This window comes from Engystomops pustulosus, chromosome 9 (assembly GCF_040894005.1).
Source record: "Engystomops pustulosus chromosome 9, aEngPut4.maternal, whole genome shotgun sequence".
NCBI classification, from domain to species: Eukaryota; Metazoa; Chordata; class Amphibia; order Anura; family Leptodactylidae; genus Engystomops; species Engystomops pustulosus.
This window is the reverse complement of record NC_092419.1, coordinates 10,209,666-10,234,657: the sequence shown is the minus strand read 5'-3', so window position 1 is coordinate 10,234,657 and position 24,992 is coordinate 10,209,666. Positions and strand designations below refer to the sequence as shown.

The 24,992-nt window shown below is 45.6% G+C and overlaps 1 protein-coding gene across 1 annotated transcript in view; it reads right to left on the bottom strand.

Annotated features, from left to right (window-relative positions):
* TMEM91 (transmembrane protein 91) overlaps nucleotides 1-22,648 on the bottom strand; it is a 34,183-nt gene extending 11,535 nt beyond the window's left edge. The window contains exons 1-2 of the mRNA XM_072123653.1: nucleotides 22,211-22,648; nucleotides 6,046-6,698 (exon numbers count right to left, since the gene is read on the bottom strand). Coding sequence (XP_071979754.1) covers nucleotides 6,046-6,438 — 393 coding nt within the window. The 5' untranslated portion in view covers nucleotides 6,439-6,698; nucleotides 22,211-22,648. The remainder of the gene's footprint in view (nucleotides 1-6,045; nucleotides 6,699-22,210) is intronic.
* Between the last annotated feature and the right edge of the window lie 2,344 nt (nucleotides 22,649-24,992).

The following is a 24,992-nucleotide window of genomic DNA, read 5'->3' as shown; positions in this document are numbered from 1 at the left end:
ACACATAACTCCTCTGTACATCTTTTTACCATATGGATTAGTTCCCGAAAAAAGTTAAAAGCGCTGCGCTCGTTAAGAAATATACTGTAAAATTCCCTTTGAATCAGGCGAGGTTCTGCTATGCTCCATAATATGAAAGGCCCCACGTGTTATATCACAGGGGCCTCGTAATTATGGACAACCCCCTCTTTTGGTACAGTCTATTTGCAGTTTTCAAATTTCACAGTATTTTACTTACTGAGCAGCAGCAGTTTGTGCTTCAGAGCTGCACTTCCTACTGATACAAGGACAGCAGATTACAGCTATAATCTCCCATGATATAATATAATCTGATCCCCTGTAGACATCTTCCATACTAGGAGTGTAGGAAAGGTCACATAACAGCCCTCGTGCACCTGAGCAGAGGAGAAAACCATATCATTTGGATAATTTCATACCTCCCAGATCTGGCGGGACAGTCCCGGATTTCGGGCTCTGTTCCTCTATCCCCTCACAATATGAGGGGGAGATGACAGGGCACAATAAGGGAGCTGTAGGGTTCAATATAAGGGGAGTTGGGAGCAAAATATGAGGAAAGCTGATGGGGGCATAATATGGGGGGGAGCTGGGGGCAAAATCAGAGGTGGAGCGGGGGAACACAATATGAAGGGGAACTGAGGGGGCATCATATAAGGAGGAACTGGTGGGGGCATAATTAGAGGGGGAGCGGGGGAGGACGTTATAAGTGGGAACTGAGGGGGTATGATATGAGGAGGAACTGGAGGTGGCATAATAAGAGGGGGAGCAGGGGGCATGATATGAGGGGGAGCAGGGGCCAAATTAGAAGCGGGTTGGGGGGGGGCACTATATGAGGAAGATCTGGTGGGGGCGTAATATGATGGTGGGTTGAGGGGGCATGATATAAGGAGGAACTGGTGGGGGCATAATTAGAGGGGGAGCAGGGGGCATGATATGAGGGGGAGCTGGGGCCAAATTAGAGGCGGATCGGGGGGGGGGGGCGATATGAGGAGGAGCTGCTGGGAGCGTAATATGATGGTGGGTTCAGGGGGGAATGATATGAGGGGAATCTGGGGGGTACAATATAAGGGGGAGTATGGAGGCACAGTATGAAGAGGCACAATATAAGGGGGTCACAATGTTTGGTGGAGATGAGGGGGGGAATATGAGGGGAGAAAAATATATATGGGGGCCACAATGTGAGGAGTAGCTGGCAGAGGCACATCATGAAGGGGAGAAGGGGGCCACAAAGTGACACAGCTGGGGGCCACAATGTATATCAAACAATAATGGTTAATAATATACAACTATAGACAGTCTATTCCTGTCCTATCCATCCCGTAGGATCCATAGGATTAGGCATCACCTTGGTGGATGAGATAATAGGATTATGTAGAGATGGCGACAGTCACATCATCCCAGGGAGGTCTGGCCCCTAATACTCTATATACCAGCTATGGGATAGTGTATATACTCGTCCTTATCCAGTATCGCGCCGTACTAGATGATGATGAGCCCAAAAAAATCTATTTCTATTTCTGTGAAATAATCGTTTCACAGTGTAATTACAAAAAAATTGATTCCAATCACTGCAGGTTGGAAGCAATTTCTAGTTACACTGATAGAACGATCTGGGACCGTAGGGACCTTACACAGTCCCACGTGCTTCTACGCAGGCTCCAGCCCCTGAAATTTAGTGGTCCTTGTCCTTAAAGGGGTTTCCCCATGGAATGGATCAAGTTCATTGTCCTCTCCATTGATGTCTATGGTACTTGTGGGATGACTGTAAGGAGACAGTCCTGGTGGTCCTGTGTAGTTTAGGCAGATATAAGGGATTTGTGACCCCCTGTTCTTCCAATCCATAAGGGATAGATGTCAGCTAAAATACATGCCTTTAATGCACAGTTACAATGAAATGTGGTAGCGGTGCTGGAAATGACTTCTCTATGATATGGGATAGATAGATAGATAGATAGATAGGAGATAGATAGATAGATAGATAGATAGATATGAGATAGATAGATAGATAGATAGATAGATAGATAGATAGGAGATAGATAGATAGATAGATAGATAGATAGATAGGAGATAGATATGAGATAGATAGATAGATAGGAGATAGATAGATAGATAGATAGATAGATAGATAGATAGATAGATAGATAGGAGATAGATAGATAGATAGATAGATAGGAGATAGATAGATAGATAGATATGAGATAGATAGATAGATAGATAGATAGATAGATAGGAGATAGATAGATAGATAGATAGGAGATAGATAGATAGATAGATAGATAGGAGATAGATAGATAGATAGATAGATAGGAGATAGATAGATAGATAGATAGATAGGAGATAGATAGATAGATGATAGATATGAGATAGATAGAGAGATAGATATGAGATAGATAGATAGATAGATAGATAGATAGATAGATAGATAGATAGATAGATATGAGATAGATAGATAGATAGATAGATAGATAGATAGATAGATAGATAGATAGGAGATTGATAGATAGATCTGAGATAGATAGGAGATAGATAGATAGATAGATAGATAGATAGATAGCTAGGAGATAGATAGGAGATATATAGATAGATAGGAGATAGATAGATATGAGATAGATGATAGATAGATAGATAATAAGTAGATGTAACTCCTCTCCTACAGCTCCTCCCAACAAGCCTCCTGTCATCTGTAACTGTTCTATATGGTTTCCCATAGTTGCCAGAAAGCATGGAAAATGGAGAGTAGTCGGGGAGACAAGGTAAAACCTCTGCTAGCTGCTAAATGCTTTACAGTTGTTCTTTAAGGGTGGATTCACATTGTTTGTCATCAGTCTGCGATCACAGACCAGAAAAAGTTCTGTGTCATGGACTGACCCGGGGACGGAATTGATACATGATACACTGAGTTCCGGCTTCCCTGATGTAATGATTACAGTGGTCACATGACCACCATCGCCTGCAGCGGTTACAGGTGGGAGGACCAAGGGCCATTATTTATGGGGTATCCGTGCTGCCAATTTCCATAGGTAATTGAAATTTGCCATGCGGAGAACACCACGCCGGTGCTTCATATTAATCGCCTGAATTCTCTTTGTAGCAGAAGTTATCCAAGAAAGTACAAATTTCCATATAATTACATTTCTGCGTTTCCAAGGCGTAAATCATGCGGAAAAAAACTTTAAACAGGGAATTACACTGCAGCCTCGATAGAGAAATCCCCAAACACTGCAACCTCCAGGTATTTTATGTAAAAATGTCAGCAAAGATGGTTGAGATGAAGCAAAACCAGAACCCTGGCGCCCCCTCCCCCCCCACCTGCGCCTCCGCCGTCCCGCGCTCGCTACGAATCAGACTGTAAATGACCTGACAATTGTAGGGCAGCCAAGCATGCAAGTACTGTCTGTCAGACACAATACCGCATCCCGAGCAAATAACACCGCCATACCAAGCACAACGCTACCATACAAACAGACAGGGGCCCCAATACCAATTCGGAACCCGTCATGTGCCATTATGGCCACTATGGGGCTCATTTACTAAGGGTCTGAATCGCTCACTTTCTTCGGCATTTCCCGATGTTTTCCGATTTGCAACGAATTGCCCTGGGATTCTGGCGCACGCTATCGAATTTTGTCAGAAATCCGGGGGGGAGGGGGGCGTGGACGTCGGACAACCCGACGGATTTGCAAAAACCACGGAATTTAAAAAAGAATTGTGTCGCTAGATCAGCACTCACATGCACCGGGAAGAAGATGGTGAACTCCGGCGGACCTCGGCGCAGCAGCGACACCTGCTGGATATCGGGTGCACGAGCTTAATGAATCCCGGCAGACCCGAATAAGCGTCGGAGAACCCGCCACTGGATCGAGACTGGACCGGGTAAGTAAATGTGCCCTTTTAAGTACCAGGGCCTGGGTATGACTGCTACCTCTGCATATTATATATCAGACCAAGCTCAGTACATAAATACAGCACCCAGACCAAGCTCAGTACATAAATACAGCACCCAGACCAAGCTCAGTACACAAATACAGCACCCAGACCAAGCTCAGTACACAAATACAGCACCCAGACCAAGCTCAGTACATAAATACAGCACCCAGACCAAGCTCAGTACACAAATACAGCACCCAGACCAAGCTCAGTACACAAATACAGCACCCAGACCAAGCTCAGTACATAAATACAGCACCCAGACCAAGCTCAGTACACAAATACAGCACCCAGACCAAGCTCAGTACACAAATACAGCACCCAGACCAAGCTCAGTACACAAATACAGCACCCAGACCAAGCTCAGTACATAAATACAGCACCCAGACCAAGCTCAGTACGTAAATACAGCACCCAGACCAAGCTCAGTACATAAATACAGAACCCAGACCAAGCTCAGTACATAAATACAGCACCCAGAGCAAGCTCAGTACATAAATACAGCACCCAGACCAAGCTCAGTACAAAATACAGCACCCAGACCAATCTCAGTACATAAATACAGCACCCAGACCAAGCTCAGTACACAAATACAGCACCCAGACCAAGCTCAGTACATAAAGACAGCACCCAGACCAAGCTCAGTACGTAAATACAGCACCCAGACCAAGCTCAGTACATAAATACAGAACCCAGACCAAGCTCAGTACATAAATACAGCACCCAGACCAAGCTCAGTACAAAATACAGCACCCAGACCAAGCTCAGTACATAAATACAGCACCCAGACCAAGCTCAGTACATAAATACAGCACCCAGACCAAGCTCAGTACACAAATACAGCACCCAGACCAAGCTCAGTACATAAATACAGCACCCAGACCAAGCTCAGTACAAAATATAGCACCCAGACCAAGCTCAGTACATAGATACAGCACCCAGACCAAGCTCAGTACATAAATACAGCACCGAAACCAAGCTCTTTAAAGAAATACAGCATCACAACCAAGCTCTGTAATGAAATACAGCACATGAACCCAGCTCAGTACATAAATACAGCAACAAAATCGAGCTCTGTGTAGAAATACAGCACCTGGACCTAGCCCTGTATATAAACACAGCACCAGAACTGAGTTCCTTACATAAAAAATAGCACCAGCACTGAGCTCTGTACAAAAACACAGCACCAGGACCAATCTCTGTACAAAAACACAGCACCAGGACCAATCTCTGTACAAAAATACAGCACCAGGACCAATCTCTGTACAAAAATACAGCACCAGGACCAATCTCTGTACAGGCATAGAAAATCAGAACTGAGCTCTGTACAGAAACACAGCACCAGAACCAACCTCAGTACAGAAATGCAGCAGCAGGATTAGCTTTGTACAAAAAGACAGCACCAAAACTAAGTTCCATACAGAAATACAGCACCAGAACTGAGCTCTGTATAGAAATACAGCACCATCACCTTTCTTACATAAATTCTGCAAACTGAACTGCATTTAAAAATACAGCACCAGAACTGAACTCCTTACATAAATACACCTCCACAACTAAGGTCCACACAGAAGTAGAGCACTAGGACCAAAATCCAAAAATGAGCTCACCACATAAATATAGCACCAAAACTGAGCCTAGACATAACATAAGAACCAAGCTCAGGACATAAATACAACCCCAGGACTGTGATCCGTACAAATATAGAGCATCAGAACCAATCTCAGTATAGAAATACAAAACACATATGCCACTGATTCGAGTAAATTCTGGAATGGGGATAGGCACTCAACCTAATCCAAATTAGTTATGGGAATTCTGGCTCTTCTTAGCGAGCCGGATTTAATAGGTTCCACTCACTAAGAAGAGCCGTCTCTTCTGGCTCCTGAATGGCTCCCTAATAAATATATTAAAAAATAGGTGAACCGTTTAGGGGCGGGGTTTAGTGAGCCATTAGCTCACTGAGGCGAGCCGGCTCACGTGGTTCACGCGGATGAGCCGGCTCTTTGTGCCGATCACTACTCCCAATGTTTGGTTCCACAAACAAGGTAAAAATGGCAATGCCAAATCCAAATATCATAGTCAGAATTCTGTACCTACCTCCATATCTAGCACGTCATCATCCCGCACATCACAGGACACTGTGTGAATGTCTTTCTCTGGGGTGTACAATAACTTCTTGCAGATATCGGGGCTCCCCTGAGGGTCTACAAACGTAGTCTCTGAGTAGTCCTTTCCCCTCCAGACTCGGGGATCTGTTGATCTCCAAAAAGAAACATCCGCCACCCTCCCACCCCCCGAATCCACAGTCCTGCGCAGGCTCCCTGGATCCAGGAACTGCTGGGGTAGTTCCCCACCTTGCGGTGTACGATGTGGGAGGCATTTCCAGATGAATCCATCGCCCCCGCTATCCTTAGAGAGGAGAGGTGTGAGTATACCTGTCCCCATCGACCTGTCCAGCAGGGGGTGCTGTAACTCATGCAGATACTCCATTACTGTGCAGTCTTACTGTTGTCTCCACAGGATTTGGGGAAAGGCCATTGTCCGATGAGTGGGGCTTTGTAGTTGGCCTTGAAGAGGGTTAAATCTTTTTTTTCACAATTTTTCTTCAATTCTGTACCAGATGGGCCAATAAACTCTTCATGATTTCCGTATCAGGACAGTGGTCATTTCTACTGAAGATTTACAGGTAGCAGATGGGAATAATTCCTTGCCTGTATCTTTTTTGTCCCGAAAATTGAGGTCAAGATTTCCTAGGGGCAAAAGGAAGAAAGTTAATTTGCATGTTGCTGTCATGTACCTGTCCTTGCATCCCTACTTCCTGCCCTCATCTTCCTGCATCCCTACTTCCTGCCCTCATCTTCCTGCATCCCTACTTCCTGCCCTCATCTCCCTGCATCCCTACTGCTTCCTCTCATCTCCCTACATCCCTAATTCTTACCCTCATCACCCTACATCCCTACTGCCCTCTCTCATCTCCCTACATCCCTACTTCCTGCCCTCATCTTCCTGGATCCCTACTTCCTGCCCTCCTCTCCCTGCATCCCTACTTCCTGTATCCCTACTTCTTGCCCTCATCTCCCTGCATCCCTACTTCCTGCCCTTGTCTCCTTGCATCCCTATTTCCTGCCCTCATCTCCCTGCATCCCTACTTCCTGCCCTCATCTCCCTGCATCACTACTTCCTGCCCTCATCTCCCTGCATCACTACTTCCTACTCTAATCTCTCTGTATCCCTACTTCCTGCCCTCATCTCCCTTCATCCCTACTTCCTGCCCTCCTCTCCCTGCATCCCTACTTCCTGTATCCCTACTTCTTGCCCTCATCTCCCTGCATCACTACTTCCTGCCCTTGTCTCCTTGCATCCCTATTTTCTGCCCTCATCTTCCTGCATCCCTACTTCCTGCCCTCATCTCCCTTCATCCCTACTTCCTGCCCTCATCTCCCTGCATCCCTACTTCCTGCCCTCATCTCCCTTCATCCCTACTTCCTGCCCTCATCTCCCTGCATCCCTACTTCCTGCCCTCGTCTCCCTGCATCACTACTTTCTGCCCTTATTTCCTTGCATCACTACTTCCTGCCCTCATCTCCCTGCATCCCCACTTCCTGCCCTTGTCTCCTTGCATCACTACTTTCTGCCCTCATCTCCCTGCATCCCTACTTCCTGCCCTTGTCTCCTTGCATCCCTACTTCCTGCCCTCGTCTCCTTGCATCCCTACTTCCTGCCCTTGTCTCCTTGCATCCCTACTTCCTGCCCTTGTCTCCTTGCATCCCTACTTCCTGCCCTCGTCTCCCTGCATCACTACTTCCTGCCCTTATTTCCCTCATCTCTCTGCTTCCCTACTGCCTGTCATAGCATTGTTGCTTGTTCACCACTTGCTGTCACCTTTGTTTCCCCCTACTGCCTGCTCCCATCATGCTGTTTCCTTATGACCTGCCATAGCCTCCATTTCTCCCTACTGTCTGCCCTTTCTCACCCTAATCTCCCAGCCTCTCCTCTGCCTCCCCTCAGCTCTTTGCCTTTTCACCTGCCGCTTTCTACACGTTCCCCGACCACTGCCTGCCCTAATCTCCTTCTCAGGCTCTTTACTACCTGCCTTTCCCTCCCCTCCCCCGCACACACACCTCATTGCCTCTGTTCCCTCATTGTCTGTCTTACTGTCTTTGTCTTTGATCTAACCTTCTGTCATTTCTTGTGCTATATCTTACCACATTTTATCTTTTTGTATTCTGAACAGCAAAAATGAGCAAAACCACAATATTTATCCCCAAATTTTAATAGTGGTGTCCCTCCCATACAAATAATCCTAGATTTCCCTCCATAATGTAAAAAAGGGCCTAATGCTGACCATAAAAACATAATAAATATATCTTGCCTGTAACATACACATATATACCTGCAATAAATATACCCAGGTCAGGTATATACATATATATACCTGCAATAAATATACCCAGGTCAGGTATATACATATATACCTGCAATAAATATACCTAGGTCAGGTATATACATATATACCTGCAATAAATATACCCAGGTCAGGTATATACATATATATACCTGCAATAAATATACCCGGGTCAGGTATATACATATATACCTGCAATAAATATACCTAGGTTGGGTCCTATTATCTTAGGAGTGCGAGCTCAGGATAGTGATATCTATACAGCTTTAGGGGCTGACTAGCTAGGAGTAATCAACTCAGACTCCAGTTAGACCCATTAGCAGTTCTCTATCCGTCATCAATATGAGCAGTTAGCCTCCGATACATCATAGAATGACTCCAGGCTAGGCTGGTTGTAAGGCGGCAATACTGGTGTCGATCTCCTAGTTTTTCTGTATATTATCAATCCATCTGTGAGAGGGGTGGTTTTGTTACATAGGTCTGACATCAGCTACTAGCAGGACTGTTGTAAACAATAAGTAGCCTATACCCCCGTTTTTTGTTTTGTGGTTCTGTCCCCAATCTAGATCAGCCTACTATTTGGCCTGAGTAGGGGCCAGACTTGTTGAAAAATATCGTTTTAGACATACACTTTTGTGGCGGAGGTCTTTTTTACCTCCACACATTCGGATAAATTCTTTTTAATCCTTATCTAATAAAAGTTAAATTTTATTTTTTACACTCTCTTGTCCCCAATTTCAGTGAATCAACTAGGTTGGGTATATACATATATACCTGCAATAAATATACCCAGGTCAGGTATATACATATATACCTGCAATAAATATACCCAGGTCAGGTATATACATATATACCTGCAATAAATATACCCAGGTCAGGTATATACATATATACCTGCAATAAATATACCCAGGTCTGTGTTGTGCATTTTGGCCGCACAATATTGGAGCCAGAAGCAGATGGGGCATATTTAGTAGACAGTGAGATGAAAGTCGCCTTCGTACATATGTTACGTGACGTCTGTCCTCTCTCCCTGCGGCGGGATCAGGGAGAGATAATATTCTACAGCTCGTACCACCATTATTATTCCTGTTACCCGGGTATTACCTTGTACATCGCTATATGTGTTACCCCAGACTAGAATTCATACCAGGTAGACTGTGCATAGGATGTACCGCGGTGGAGTATCTGATAATACGAAAATTACAACATATTTGGGATCACCAGGACCATACACATTGGGGCTCATTTACTAAGGGTCCGTGGAGCGCATTTTCTTTTGGTTTCCCGACGATTTCCGTTTTGCGCAGAATTTCCCTGGGATTTTGGTGCACACATTCGGATTTTGGCGCATCGGCGCCGGCTTGCACGCGACAGAAATGGAGGGGCGGTGCCGTCGGACAACCCGATGGATTCGGACAACCCGCAGGATTTAATATTTAGAATAGTGTCGCAAGACACGCACTTACAAGCACCAGGAAGAAGCAGGTGAACTCCGGGGGACCTCGGGCAGAAGCAACTGATGCAGGAAATTGGACGCACGACCTTATTGAATCGCGGCAGACCCGAATCCACGTCGGACAACGCACCGTGGGATTGCGACTGGACCGGGTAAGTAAATCTGCCCCACTGTATAGAAAAGAGATGCTAAACTACAAGTCACACAGTGATCATAACTCATGAACACTCACTGCGCTTCTGAATGCAGACAAGACGGCTCGTCCTAATGTACCACCACAGGTCATTGGGAACATCTGACCTTTCGTTGTTGTGAGTTTGGTCAAAATTTTGGCAAAAGAGATAAATTTTTTATATTTACCATGAAAATTAATGACACTGTTTAAGAACAAGAAGGGTGGCTAAAGGAACAAATCCTACTAGGATAGAACCAGTGGGGATACAATGATCAGAAGATGGGAAGAGTTGGAGTTGGTGGTGATGGTGAAAGGTTCCCCTTTAAGACCGAGTCATGGTTTAAGCTCCCCCTCTTATATAGGACTCAAATCATATGCTAGGAATATCAGGCAGCCATTAAAGGGATAGGAAAAAACATGCTGCTTTCCTCCATAAACAGCGCCACACCTTTCCACAGGCTGCATATGGTACTGCAGCGTCGGCCTCATTCACATTGATATAAAGGAACCTCTTTTTACATGTGTAATATAGTAATTCCATAGGAAGCACAGGGTTCTAGAGCAGGACAGAAAAGCAATCTAGAACTTGCAAGGTTCCCCCTGGGGTAGCCCCTGTTAGGGGAGTGCGCGTACATGATAATGTGTCAGTCACAGGCAGAGCATGGGAGCATAAAGAGCAAGCAAACCATGTAATAAAATATTAATAGGCTTTTAAGGCAGCTGTCTGAGTGATGGAAGCGCTGGCCGCCTCGCTCCCTCAGTGCGTGGAACTGCAAGTGGGCACATCACATCCATCTCAGTGCCGGCACATGGCGAGCGGGTGGGGGGGCGGGGGGTGCCGCCTGTGCCCCCCCCCCCTCTCTAATTCTGTGCCAGTAATTCAGCATTCACAGTCTCACTTTATATTCTCTTTGTTGTGTCAGGAGCATTTATTGCTTCTCCTCAGCGCCGCCATCAGATATTTAAAGCCACCCAAGTCTTGTGTGAGCGTGGGCAGGAGACATCACTCTCTCCCTGTGACTCATATAAAACCCCAAATTTCCGTCTGGAAGGTATAATTATGATGGTACGATTATGAGAAGGCGGATTTTACGTGATGGGCACTGCGGTGGTCACTCATCCGTCCGCCCTCGGCTCTTGGGGGCAATTATTGGAAAGCGGGACACAATGTAGGGTGATTAATGACACGGGGAGGGGATGGACTAATGAGCGTCTATCGGGTGCAGATTTATGTAAATTTTATGTAACATTGACTACACCACATACTACGGTGGCCATAAGATTTACTGATTTTGAGTTGACCAGGTTCACACGATCAGTATTTGGTCAGTATTTGTAGATCGAAAACCAGAAGTGGGTCCAAAGCACGGAAGAGATGCAGATGTTTCCATTATAGCTTTTTGGTTTCACTTCTGATTTTGTCTTTCAAATACTGGAGTGAAAATACTGATCAAATACTGACTGTATGAAAGAGGCCTAATATAGAAGAGGTTGGCAAGACAGATTGGGTATGTTGAGTTTCAAGACCCGGTCTAGTTGGTCTGGTAGAGGTCCCTTATGTTTCCAATAAGAACAAACTGATCAAACAGCCGTTCTTAAAAAAGGAGATTGTTAGGAAGTTGTTAGATGAGCATGATTTAATCAAACCTTCACCCAGAAAATGTTATCAAAATACCTGGTGCGCTCCGTTCTGCTACAGGTGACTCTATCACTAATCGCTTCCCCCATTGGTATCTCCTAATATGATCACCCATGGAAGCTGTCTATAAGTTACAAGCAAACACCCTATAATGTTACGTCACAGAAATTGGTTTGCCAACGGCTTAAAGGAGTTGTCCCAACATAGTAAATTATCCCTCATGTGGCACCGCATTGCTCCGTGTGCCCATTGCCGTCTGTGGGAGACATATGTACGGCCGCAAGCTTGTGGCTATACATACATCCCCCATACGTTCGTAAATAAAAATGGAGCATGTGTCCTGCTACTAAATTAAATTGAATTATGGGAGTGTTGGGAATTCACTGTTTATAAGAGCGCCGGAGATAGCTGAAAAATCGGACCCCAGTTCTTAATCAGTGGGGGGTTTCCAACAGTCGAACCGTCAGCAATCTTGTCATCCACAGGATAGGGTATAACTTATTAAGTTGGGACACCCCCTTCACATCTGAAGATCCGGCGCCTCCTCTCGCGATGCGGCGAGTGAAGACCGGATAATAACTCAGTGTCATTGTGCATGCGCCGCACCTATGTGAGCATAGAACGAGGGACACGGTGAGTATAACCTTTTATTTTTTTGATGCGCCTACAAGGCGATTTGGGCCACTGAAGCCACTGGCCCATAAGGACTTTTAGGGGGTTTAGTGTCAAAAATTTGCACTGACAGGTTCCCTTTAAAGGGCTTTGCCGTGGGAAAAATCTAACCCCTTGATCCACAGAATAATAAGGGTGAGGACTGGCTGCTGCATTAACGTGTGAGGCCACAGAGCTCGCACTTTAATGGCCTCTTTGATAGCACTTTCTTCACGTCTTGGACCTTCTTGTAGCGGATGAACCACACAATTGCAGAATGAAACATGAGTCTCACTGAAGTGGAAAAATCTATGTTGACAGCGCGGCAGAAGCCCTGGGGGGATCCCATTAATATAGATAACCTGTCAATACTGCGCTGTGTGTCCCTGACGCTGGAGATATATAGGTCACTCCGTCTGCTCTCCATCATTAACCTTGCAGGAATCTATCAAATATTCATGCTCAGGAATTAATTTTTCCTAATGTCGGAGCTGGTGCGGATGATACTTCCCATGTACTGTCTGCTGGAGGGGAATTTTCAAGTTTCAGACAACCTTTAGGTCAATGGAGTCTTGACTTATATGGAACTTCCAAAAACCTGAAGTGAGTTGAAGGGGCTTGCAGTTCCATATTCTGTGGATTTCCAGGGGTCTTTCTGACCTTTGGGGTTCTGGCTAGTGACTCCATCCATTAAGGCAGTGGTAACGAACCTATGTTATGGGTGCCAGAGGTGGCCATCAATCAGAGCTCTCAGGCCATTAAAACAGCACAGAATTCACTAGGCAGGACCTATGGTTCCTCCTGCAGTCCCAGACTACCCTGGATGTGCTGTGATAATTGCTATTTTAAAGTGACACATCCTTGGCTAAATGGGGCTACAGAAGATGTGAGAAGGTATGGACGGGGCTGGATTATCATTGGAGCTCCTGCTCTGGGCCCTGTAATTCTTCCTGTTCAGGGGACCCTGGAGGAAAGCTACATGAATATTATATCTCTCCACCCTCTTTCTACTATATTCATGTCCTCAAGACACCAATTCGATTGGAAGCTGTGACCAGGCTCCAGTTTTCAGTAGGCCCCTGGGTGACAGAGCCTCAGGGGGCCCCTGGGTGACAAAGCCTCAGTGAACTTTGCAGTGAACTCACGTGGCAGCATAACAAATTCAGAAACGAAAACAGTCTCCTGTTCCTTAAAATATTCCCTAGTTTATCATCCCAAACAGCCCCCCCATGGGTATTTTATATACAACCTCCCTCACCCCCTATAGTTTCATTAGATACAGCCCCCTCACCCCCATGGATTCCTTATGTACAGCCTTATGTGGGCCCCCCCCAGCAGCTCTGGGCCTTGACACTTGCCCAGGTATCCCCAGTGCTTGCGCCGGCCCTGGCTGTGACAGAGCAGGGAGTAATAAACTACTTCTTAAATTGCCATGTTGGCACTTTGAGATAACTAAGTGGGTTTTGGGCACTCAGTCTCTAAAAGGTTCGCCGTCACTGATTTAGGGGGATCCCTATTTTCCCAATTAGTGGGTGTCCCAATGATTGATTTCTCCTTGAAGGGAACAGCTTGCCATTACTGAATCAGCCCTTTCACGCTATCACGAGTGTCAGTCATTGCCGATAGCTCTGCTACAGAAGACAGCTGCCGCTCTAGCACAGACACCGCCGTCCCTATATACATCATTATCCCGCAATAATTCTTCCACATTATCAGGATTTGGCATCACCTAATAGAGCTAAATAGGATAAAGCTGCGGCACGCTCTATAATATAAGGAAATCAATATATATAAATCTCAGCCAGGAAGACAAAGCCCGGAGTTCCTGCTCCGGTCCGGAGTATAAAGGCTGCGTAGGCGCTTGGGATAGATAGATATAAGTCTCTTTTAATGCCTCATTTTCTGGTAATCTGTGTAAATGGCTCTCTTGTCAGAGCTTTTCGGGATCATGTGAACTTAGTCTTGTGGCGGAGCGTTCGCCGGTCCTACGAGTATTAGCCTTGTTTTATCGTATATTCTTTTTTCACCGGTTGCAGCAAAAAAAAAAAAAAATCCAATTTATTGTTACTATTCTTAACCGCGCATCTGCGGGGGATTTGTGAACGATGAAGGCAGGGAGGCGCGGAGGAGGTATAGAGAGCTGACCTCTCGGCTTTCTGCTTCATTACAGATAATCCATTAGTTGAGTTTCTCTGCGGAGGAATACAGATGTGAGCGGGACCGGCGCGGCCTCACATCTACATTTCTGCAATGTCTCATTATTACGCTCCCAGCGCTGGACAATCAATAACAATCCCATTACATGGCAAAACCCTATTATTGCACGTGATAACCCATCTCCCGGGTGCCTTATTGCTCTGCCGCATATTGATATGACGGAAAAAAAAACAAACGCCTCATTGCACTCGGTGTTTTACTTTATATGTAGACTAGGTCAATGCTCCAAGGAGAGATGAGAGCCATAAAACCAAAGGCGAGGTGTAGGAGGGGTAATGGCTTCTTCTGATCACATAAACAAGGAGAAAGGATCTCCCCGAGGGAAAGTGCATCCGAGCCGTGCAAGAGTCTCAGGTCAAGATGCCGGATCAAGCCATGCGGAAAGTAAAGACAAAATATATTCCCCCATCTGCAGCACTTTCCAGTTTAATAGAAATCCTCTACAGCTGGTCTACAAAAATGTGGGAGGGGCAGCAAAGGGGTGTGGCTTAATTGTGTCCTATCATAGACAAGGAGCAGAAACGAGGCTCCTGCCACAGCCAGTTGTCTTACAGCTTGATCAGATGCAGAATAAGGCAAGGATGTGATATGGCTGAACTCCGGGATACACAAACTACATATGTATATACAGAGAGAGAAAGGGTGGGGATTAGTGTCGGACTGGGTTTCCTTAGGCCCACCAGAGAAAATAAATTTGGGGGCCCACTCATTCATTATTCCCCAGGAAATAGACTCTAGCAGCCTCCAAATTGTGATGTTTTCTGATGGACCTCTGGGTGTTCAGTATTGGGTTGAGCAGGGGCCCGCCGGAGGATCCTCTGGTACTCTGGTGGGCCAGTCCGACACTGGTGAGGATTAGTTGTGTCCTATCACAGGCAAGGAAAATGAAGGAGGCTCCTGCTTAGCCAGTTGTGTTACAAGCTGATTAGATGCAGAATAGAGAGAAGGAGAAAAGGTAATGGCTGAACACACATAGAGAGAGTGAGACAAAGGGGTGGGGCTTGAGTGCGGCCTATTGCAGGGAAGGAACAGAGAGAAAGCTCCAGACAGTTGTCTTATAGTCAGGTGTAGAATAGTGTGAAGGAGAAGAGGTAATATGGCTGTATATGGACATATACAGAAATATATATATACATGTATTTATGCACATGGGGCTTGGCAAAAGGGTTAAGTAAGTTACGCCCCTGGTTGAGCACCTGGACATAAAGATAGAAGGTGGAGCTTAGGAAGTAGGTGGAGTTTAATTGTGTCCTATTGCAGGCAAGGAACAGTTAGGAGGCTCCTGCTCCAGCCAGTTGTCTTACAGGGAGAGTAATACGAAGAAGAATAGGTAATATAACTCCTGCTCTGAACGCAAAAACGTGTTATACATCCAGGGTGCAAGGCCCCAGGACATAGACAAAGCCCTTCAATTCTTTAAAATGGAAAGAACGGCAGCTCTACAAAACTTTAAAGTGAAAATAAGTTAAACTATATGTCCCCAGCAATGTCTCAGGTCCTAGGGACGAGCTTGAGGAAGGCACCGGTCCCTAGGAGCAGAAACTTGCTGCATTTATATTACACAGAATTTCCCATCTCCAAAGCTTCACACGTTCCCTAAGCAAAACAGCAGCTTTCAAGATGAGAAGGAAATGACAAAGCTCCTCAGTGGCTTCTGGATCCTCACATCTGGTACATGGGGAGATGTAACTCGCTGTCACTCGTCGTTGTTTTACTCCCTTGAGACGAACTGGTTAAAGCCGTGGAGGACTCCAGACACGGCATTTTATCACCAGCTGTGACAATTCTATGAAGAAGCTTTTGCTGAGTTGAAAAATTCTCAGTTTTGGGAAAGATCATTAAATTGTATGTTTAATCCAGAGCTTCAAAACGCTCAGAAGGCATCGAAGGGGGTTGTCCAAAATAGTCCAATTATTACCATTTGGGAACATATGGAAATGGAAGGTTCACCACCTAGAGTCCTCCACTTCGAGCCTCAGCTAGCTTTTTTGGCTTGGAGGTCAAGGGGTCCGACTTGCCAATGAGCCGCCTTCTTGGACCACGGGGCGACAAAACAAGCAACGTCTGCTGGTCAAAGGAAGTGCCATCCACTGGTCAGAGGAGGCCACCTATGACCTGAACTTCTCACCAGACACGGTCCCAGAAACCGGAAGCGCCGGAATGAGCCGGAAGCTGGACAAGGCTTTCCTGTTTTCTCCACCCTTGCCCTGTAGGGAATTTCCAGATTCCTGGAAACCCCCTTTTATTTTAGAAATTATTTCCATCTTTCATAAATTGATAACCTATCTTTCGGATATCCTATCAATACCAGGTCTGACAATGAAGATCATTAACATTAAATGATATTGTGGCCAATCCAGGTCAGTAGGGGTCCAACCAGTGTCGGACTGGCCCACCAGAGTACCAGAGGATCCTCCGGTGGGCCCCTGGCTCAACCCAATACTGAACCCCAGAGGTCCATCAGAAAACACCACAATTTGGAGGCTGCTAGAGTCTATTTCCTAAGGGATAATTAAGAGTGGGCCCCCAAAATAATTTTCTCTGGTGGGCCTACGGAAACCCAGTCCGAAACTGGGTCCAACACTTGGATCCTGGCACACAGCTCCAGCTACGACCTCTGTTTAGAGGCTGGCGCTGGGTACTGCAGCTGAGCTCCTGGGCACTGGGTAGTAGTGTCCTGCAGGGTTCAGGTCCTACTTGGAAACATTTGGGAATTGGTAAGTAGCAGGCTGATGGGCAGAACTGTGAAAATTGGGGGGGGGTGAGCACACCCAACTCTTTTTTTTAACCATGTTCCCATGTGGATAGGACATTGCATTGTACGTCACGCTAAGTCACGCCCCATTTTGGGACACAACCGGCACATAAACTGGTCAAATCACAAATGAATTGTCCTATAACCCGTAACATCTGAGAGCCTTCCACCGAGTTCAGGGATTTGCCAACTCTTCTGGGACCCTGGGATATTCTCGGAGAGTCCTTTTACCTACGTCTTTATGCATCCAGAGTAAAGCTATATTGATCTAACGATCACAACGAAAACCGCCGGCGTTGTTGGCGGATAATAGGGAGATCCCCGTCTCCAAGTCTTTTTCACATTCTCTAATGATAAAGCATCAAACCATGAGATCTCCTGCTGCTTCACAGATGTATTATTTTCCATAGCTGGGTATGTAAAAGCCCAACTATCCTCCTGTAATCTCTGGATGTTCCTCGTCTGGATCATCCTTCAGGCAAACGAAGACACAAAATCGCTTTCAAATGAGAGGCAGGGGAAATGGCTTTCTTCAGTTTAGCCAAGCAAAGGTAACAATTCCAGCAACGTCGCGAGAGAAGAACATAAGTGGCCATTCCCAATGTTTTATCCGTGTGCAATAATCGAGGGAATATGCTAATCTATGATTAGGAAATACTGTTATCACATGCATGGGACCGACCTGCAATGCCACACGTCGCCAATAGAAAAGTGTGGCGCTGTTTTTGATCCTGTTCTTGACATTTTATATTGGACTTTCCTCTAGCGGATAAAGTAAATTAACTGGAATTTCCAAAAGAGCCAGAAGTCCTATTGATGTCGGAAAAAAGGGAATCTCGAGTTGGCATAGGGCTTTGTTTTGCCCATTTTTGTATGTAATTCAATGAAACAGAATTCTCACTTGCTAGCAACAAGACAGAAATACACATAGGAGTCAGATTACATAAACGGTCTATGGAGAGGGGAGGGGGCGCAGGGAGTCTCAGCAGCTAGGTCTCTTCTCAGCTGCTTATAGTACACTGAAAATTCACTCCTTGACTCCTAAAAAAAGTGACGAATTTCGAAGAGTTGGCTTGCAAACCTGTCAGCAGAATGTAGGTAACCATTCATGGCTATTCTGTCGTCTGCTAGCAGCAACTTATTCCTAAGGTAGATTTACTTTGCAGACAGGAAAAGTTGGGTGATAATCACAGTAGTGGCCATTGTGGTTGTCTATAGGTTTTCCCCCAAATGAGACAACTTGAGGGTTTATACATGGTGGTGATTTTATTATGTCAGGGGAAAATTCATCATAGGATTGTCTGACTTAGAAAAACCTACCTACAAATGCTCAGATATAGCATCCTGGTGGTGGCTCCAATACTAAAAGTAGGAAATGTCTATAAAGAGTGTCTCCGGAGGACCCACAATAATCTATTAAATTCAAAGGACTCCATATAATACTTCAATCCCCCTGCGGAGGCAGTGTAGGGAAACTGAACACATGGCACTGTGTTAGTGTTAGTTATTTTTGGTGGACCTTTCTAACGAAAAGGGAATGTAAAAATGGACAAGCCCTTTAAGATATTAAATAAAACTGGATTTGCACGGACAGGATGTTTAGAACCAGACCCAAAATGTCATCAGTCCCATTACACAAGCCCCTAGCCCTGAAAAGGTCCAAGATACAGATATGGCGAGACGGTAAGTCGTAATTAGATGAGACAAGAGGAACGGAGGAGGATAAGACTGATGAGTAGAAGAGAGAGGAAATAAAGTGTGGATGATCCGATATTCACGGGAGAAGAAGAAACAAAAAGGCAAAGTGACAAGTGACACCCTGTAATAAGACGATCACAGCATTTGTTCCTTGCTGCGATGTCACACCTGAGTGAAGGGTGACAGGTGTTATCGATGGGGGACAGATGTATTAGCAGATGGCAGCTCCATGTCACCAGGAGACTTCTCATAAGCGGAACGTCATGGATTTCTCATGCTTGAATAGAGAACAGATTGCTAGCTCTGCAGTCACATAATCTCAATCTCATCTCATAATCCTAAATTTTACTCAGAGTCTTCATCTGGAAGAGTCAGAACTGGATCAGTGTTGTGAAGACGGAAATCGGGGGGCGTGGTCGAACGAAAACCCGACAGATTCGGAAAAACCACCGCATTTAAAAACAAAATTGGTCGCACGTGCCATACTCACATGCACTAGGAAGAGATCAGTGAACTCCGACGCAACTCGGCGGACCTCGGCACAGCAGTGACACCTGGTGGACATCGGGCGCAGGACCTTCATGAATCGCCGGAAGACCCGAACGCTCGTCCGAGAAGCCGCCGCTGGAACGCGAATGGACCGGGTAAGTAAATGTGCCCAAATGGAGCAGATTTACTTACCCGGTCCATTCGCGATCCAGCGGCGCGTTCTCTGCGCTGGATTCGGGTCCGGCTGGAATTTATTAAGGTAGTTCCTCCGCCGTCCACCAGGTGGCGCTGCTGCGTTGAAAAGCATCGGAACACGCTGGAGTTCACCGAGCCGGGCTGAGTGAAGCTAAGTGCAAGCTCCGCGACAGATTTTTTGCTTTAAATGCAGCGGTTTTTCCGAATCCGTCGGGTTTTCGTTCGGCCACGCCTCCCCGATTTCCGTCGCGTGCATGCCAGCGCCGGTGCGCCACAATCCGATCGCGTGCGCCAAAATCCCGGGGCAATTCAGGGGAAATCGGCGCAAATCGGAAATATTTGGGTAACACGTCGGGAAAACGCGAATCAGGCCCTTAGTAAATGACCCCCAATGAGTGGAACGTATTAATAGAGAAATTGTCAATGGACAGACACGATGTGATGGAAATGAAAGGGGAGACGAGGCAGATGAGTAAATCTGAGCTGAAGAGACGTCCTTGGTTAGGAGAAGACTCAAGACCGACCTCGATAAACAGAAGACAATGGAAGACCGAGAGGATGATGTTCAATGACACAGGGAGGTGAAGGTTAGGAGGCCACGAGGGTGAGAAGATTGCATATTACACGGAACGGAGGATTGAAAGGACACCATGAGTTAAGGGGAAATGTGGAGACATGATTAGAAGACGACCTTGGGTGGAAAGGGGTGGTAGAAGGAATGACAATGGTGGAGAATATACTGTCACCAAGCGATTGTTACCGGGCTGAAGGGTAAGAGTCACTTAGAAAGAGTGGATTAAGATAATACACTCAGCCAAAGAAGTCGTGAGAAGATGTATTCAGAGACAGGAACCTCCATTGTGGTATCTTAGAGGAGGTGAGTAGGAAGACCCTCAGAAACATGAAGGGTGGAATCACACTCAAAGAGTAAGGACTAAGCTCCTGTGATGATCATTTATGGGTAACTCAACCACTCAATCAACGGGGATTGGGATTGGCCATAGGATTCAATTGTAAAGACCACAAATCCACTGTGTAGGTAGTAGTGAAGCTACTGCAGATTAAAGGAAATCTACCACCTGGATGAAGGATTGTAAACCAAGCACACTGACATACTGGTGAGTGCCCCCTCTGGCAGGTTCTTCTCTTCTTTTAGCTTCTTAAGACCTTGTTTTTACAATAAAAAGGTTTAGTAAATTATGCAAATGAGCCTCAGAGGCTCCATACTCTATAAATGTCAATGGAGCTTGGAGCCCCAAAGGCTCATCTGCATTATTCATAAAACCTCTTTTTCTTAAAAACAAAGGCATTAAAAGCTACAAGAAGAGCAGTTTCAGCTAGAGGGGGCACACGACATGTATGTCAGTGTGCTTGGTTTACAATCCTTTATCCTGGTGGTAGATTTCCTTTAACATTGTCTGCACCCACTGCTTTTGGCAGGACCAGTTGACGACCTAGTGAGTATTTGGGTGTCCTTCCGTTCCCTTGACGAAAGATGTATCGGCTGTTGGGTTTCAGACAGACATATGACTATACCGTACGAGACAGATGGATATGAGACAGAATCTGGATGTGTGGACGTAAAATAGATCTCTGTGTTACAGTACAGAATAATAAAGAGGAGAAAAGGGGAGAAACAAAAGTGCAAAGTTTTTCACATAACAAATGATACTGTGCCATACAAATACGGCCAAATCCCCAGACCCGAAACAGGCGACTATTCATCCAACCTATGAATCGTTCCTCAAGGCATTATTCTCGATTTGTAAAGAGAATCACCAAAAACAAAGAGTAGAATAAAAAACCTAAAAATAATTCAGGATGTTCCGAGGGTAAGTGGTTAGTCGGTCTATAGAGTAGATATATATCAACATGAAGGGCAAGCAAAACCATGAGCGGAAGACAACAATCTTTCCGTAGACCACAATTCAGACACCATTAGGTCCTTGTGACCTTGACTATGACAAAATAAGTATAAACAATAGCAGTAGCAATGTGAGGGCTCGTCTTCAGTCCAGACTGGTACGGATGGACCATTGGATGTAGAGGAAGTAGAGGAAATGTCGGATACAACCATAGAACATCTATAGACAAACATACACGGACTTAGATGACGGGATTCGGGATAGATAAAGGTTTCGTTCCATCTCGTGAGAAACCAGCGTTGGACTTTCTTGGAACCACCTGGTTTTAGGTTCCTCAAAGTGAAAGACCTAAGGAATCGAGCAAAAAACTTGGATGATCTGGGGGACTATCCAAAGGTCGGATACATAAGAGAAGGATGAACTTGGATCTAGAGTAAGGAATCCTTTGTAGTCAGGTTCAGTTTTGTGGGATCTAAGGTTGAAGTTCTGGTGTGGGATCAGGTCAGGAAGCCACATCTAAACATCTAAAGTTCATGGAGCTGTCCAGCTTTAGGACATCTAAGTAGTTGGATATGAAATGAAGGAGTCAGGATGGAGAAGTAGAGTAGGACTAGATTATTGAGTATCCAGGTGAAGACCCCTCTATGCATTGAGGTGGCATAGACTTATCCATGGCCATAGACCCCCAAGTCCCCCGACTTGTATGTGACATACCTGGATGTATACGGTGGTGGTGCGCTCTGTCCTCCGCTCCGGCTGCTTCTGATTCTCGGCTCGGGAAGGAGGGAGGGGGCATCGGATGCTGTGCTGCTGTAACCCCTTACATGCCAAAGTGCTAGGCGACTGCTCAGAGCACGAAGAGACTCAGCTATTATGTGACAAACTACATCCTAAATGCCTGCGGGGACAATCACGCTGCACGGATTAACCCCCACTGAGCACCAGATGGAATGACTTCTTATCAGTCATGATTGCCCGTGTCAGGACGTACGGAAAAAAAAACACTAGGAATACGGTCTCCAAAATATGCAACGTGACGGGAAAAAGGCTGATGCCTCTCCCATTCACAAGGGGTTAATGTTGCACATATAAATCCCTTCTATATAATCCCCGGTAATCCACATGTCATCCACTGTATTCCCCCCTCTGGACAGATGTGCGACATTTACTAAGTGTCCTTGCATAACATCATTTAGTGACAACGCCCCCCCCCGGCCCCTCCTGCAGACGGGCGACACATGATGGTGTAGGGCGTAGACACCGGAGCAATCCTAGACGCCCCTTTATGGGAGATTTAGTGACACCCGTTGTATATAATTGGATACTTCATATGTAAATGTCACCTACATGAGAGGGGGTAACTTTTGAGATGTTAATGGATATGGAAAACATTGGGGCAACCTGGGGGGGGGGGGGTGTCCAAAAATGAAACATTTGGCCACTTGCCTAAGTAATAGCTTTCTCCAGCATCTCGCTTGGGCAGGTTTATATAGAGAATAGTGCTCGGCGGTCAGGACTTGATGGTAAACTATATTTAGCGGCAGATTTATCCCTAAAGCAACCCCAGCAATTGATTGGGGCCTGTGGAGATCGGGGCCCCCACCATTATACTGTAGATATAGCAGTAGTAATAGACTCAGGGGTGTAAATACGGTGGTAGCGTGTTATTGGGGTAATGCATCAGGCTGATCTTTCTTGGGACCCCTCACATAGCAAATACTTCCCGGGTATCTATAGTATTTTAGGATGATGACTAGAGATTTCACTGAGATCATGTAGGAGACTGAACCCATCAATGTCCTGTAATTTGTAACATTGTAACATATCAGTTATGTATGTTGTTCCTTTATTCCCCAGATTTTTTTGCAGTTTATATACTGTTACAGATCATTTGTCAGGAATCCATCTTTACTATGACTCATTGATTGGATGAGTAAGTTATTGCTGTTCTCATATCGGCCTCCATTATGGATCTCATGCTACAGTCTTCCCTCAAAATCTAATATGCTAAATTTAATGACCTTCTCTGGGACCACTAAAAAAGAAGGAAAAGGTAATAAACATAAACTTTTAATTGCCCTCCCAATGTGTAATAATAAGATAACTGCTGAGATTTCCCCCGAATCTACAGCACAAGCTACATTGTAACAAAATGATACAAAAAGATATGTTCAATGCAAAAAATAGATTGGTTCCCGAATGTCCCAAGGTTTAGATTATGGTCGGTTTGGGCAGCACCCAAGGTCTAAGATTTAAAGGGATATTCCCACAAAGACAAAATTCTGAAATATACTCAGGATAACAAAATAACACATTCTCTAAATCACTGTTATTAACAAAAATACAGCATTTCACAGATTATAAGTCCCACCTGTCTCTATCAGTCCTGGTGTTTATATTTTGATTGTCCCTGGATACGACCATAAATTCCTGACTATGGTCGGCAGATTCCTCTGGGGTGAAAAGCTTCTGTACTGCAGGGGGAGGGGCAGGAAGCAGAGAGTACTGCAGACACAGGCACTTCCTGTCCAGCAGCAGCATAAGAAGACCTGCTCTATAACCTCTACAGACAAGGTCTTGATCCAGGGGGGGGGGGAGGAGGGTATAGCAGTGCTGACTGTGTGTTTTATTGATTAGGTGAGGTAGCAGAGCTGAGGGTGTTATTGGGAGATATTATTTACCCAAGCGCTATGATAGCCCGCCGACCCACCGGGCACAGTTGGATACATCAAGAGGCTCCAGTGGGGGGCCTATGCAGCGTATATTTTTTACAGGAGGTCCTACCTACTACAGGTCAAACGTGAAAAGTCACCAGCTGTGGTGAGTGCGCTGCCTCAGGGATAGGACCATCCTGTACGGGCCCACTCCCATGCCGGCTATGCCCACTCCCTGGCCGCCCTCTATGCCCCTAAACGCTCCCCGGCGCAGCGGTGGGGTGAAAGGGAAAATAATTGCATGTACTAGCAATAAGCGAGCTAGCAATTCAGGACCTCAATGCCAGTATCCTGACACAGAGGCCCTGACAAATACCCCCCACCCTCCCCATTGTTTCTCATGACTCTGAGCTAGGGCCCTCCCACACTGTTGAACCTTACACCGACCATCACTGAGTGATAGGAGCAAAAACAGCAATAAAACTGAGTAAAATTGTAAATTAATGGGTTAATTATGATCTTTATCGTGTAAACATCACTAGGGGATTCTTAGGCAAACCCCATTAAGGGAACCCCTTGGTCACTCAAACCACCATGTGACCCTGTAGAGATAATAAAGAAAGGAACCCTCAGCCATAAAATCCTCAAGTAGGACCTCAAATGTCATTGCAGGTCCTTTGATATTCCTCAAAAAGTCCTTAAACGGCAGAACTGAGAGCCGGTAGGTCGACAAGATTCATTAAGCTCAGGGTCAATGTTAGTTATAATCTGCCTTGTATTAACCCTTCTATCCTAGAAGATGTTCACCCCCCTAGCAGGTAGGTCTGGACATGAGCAGAGCG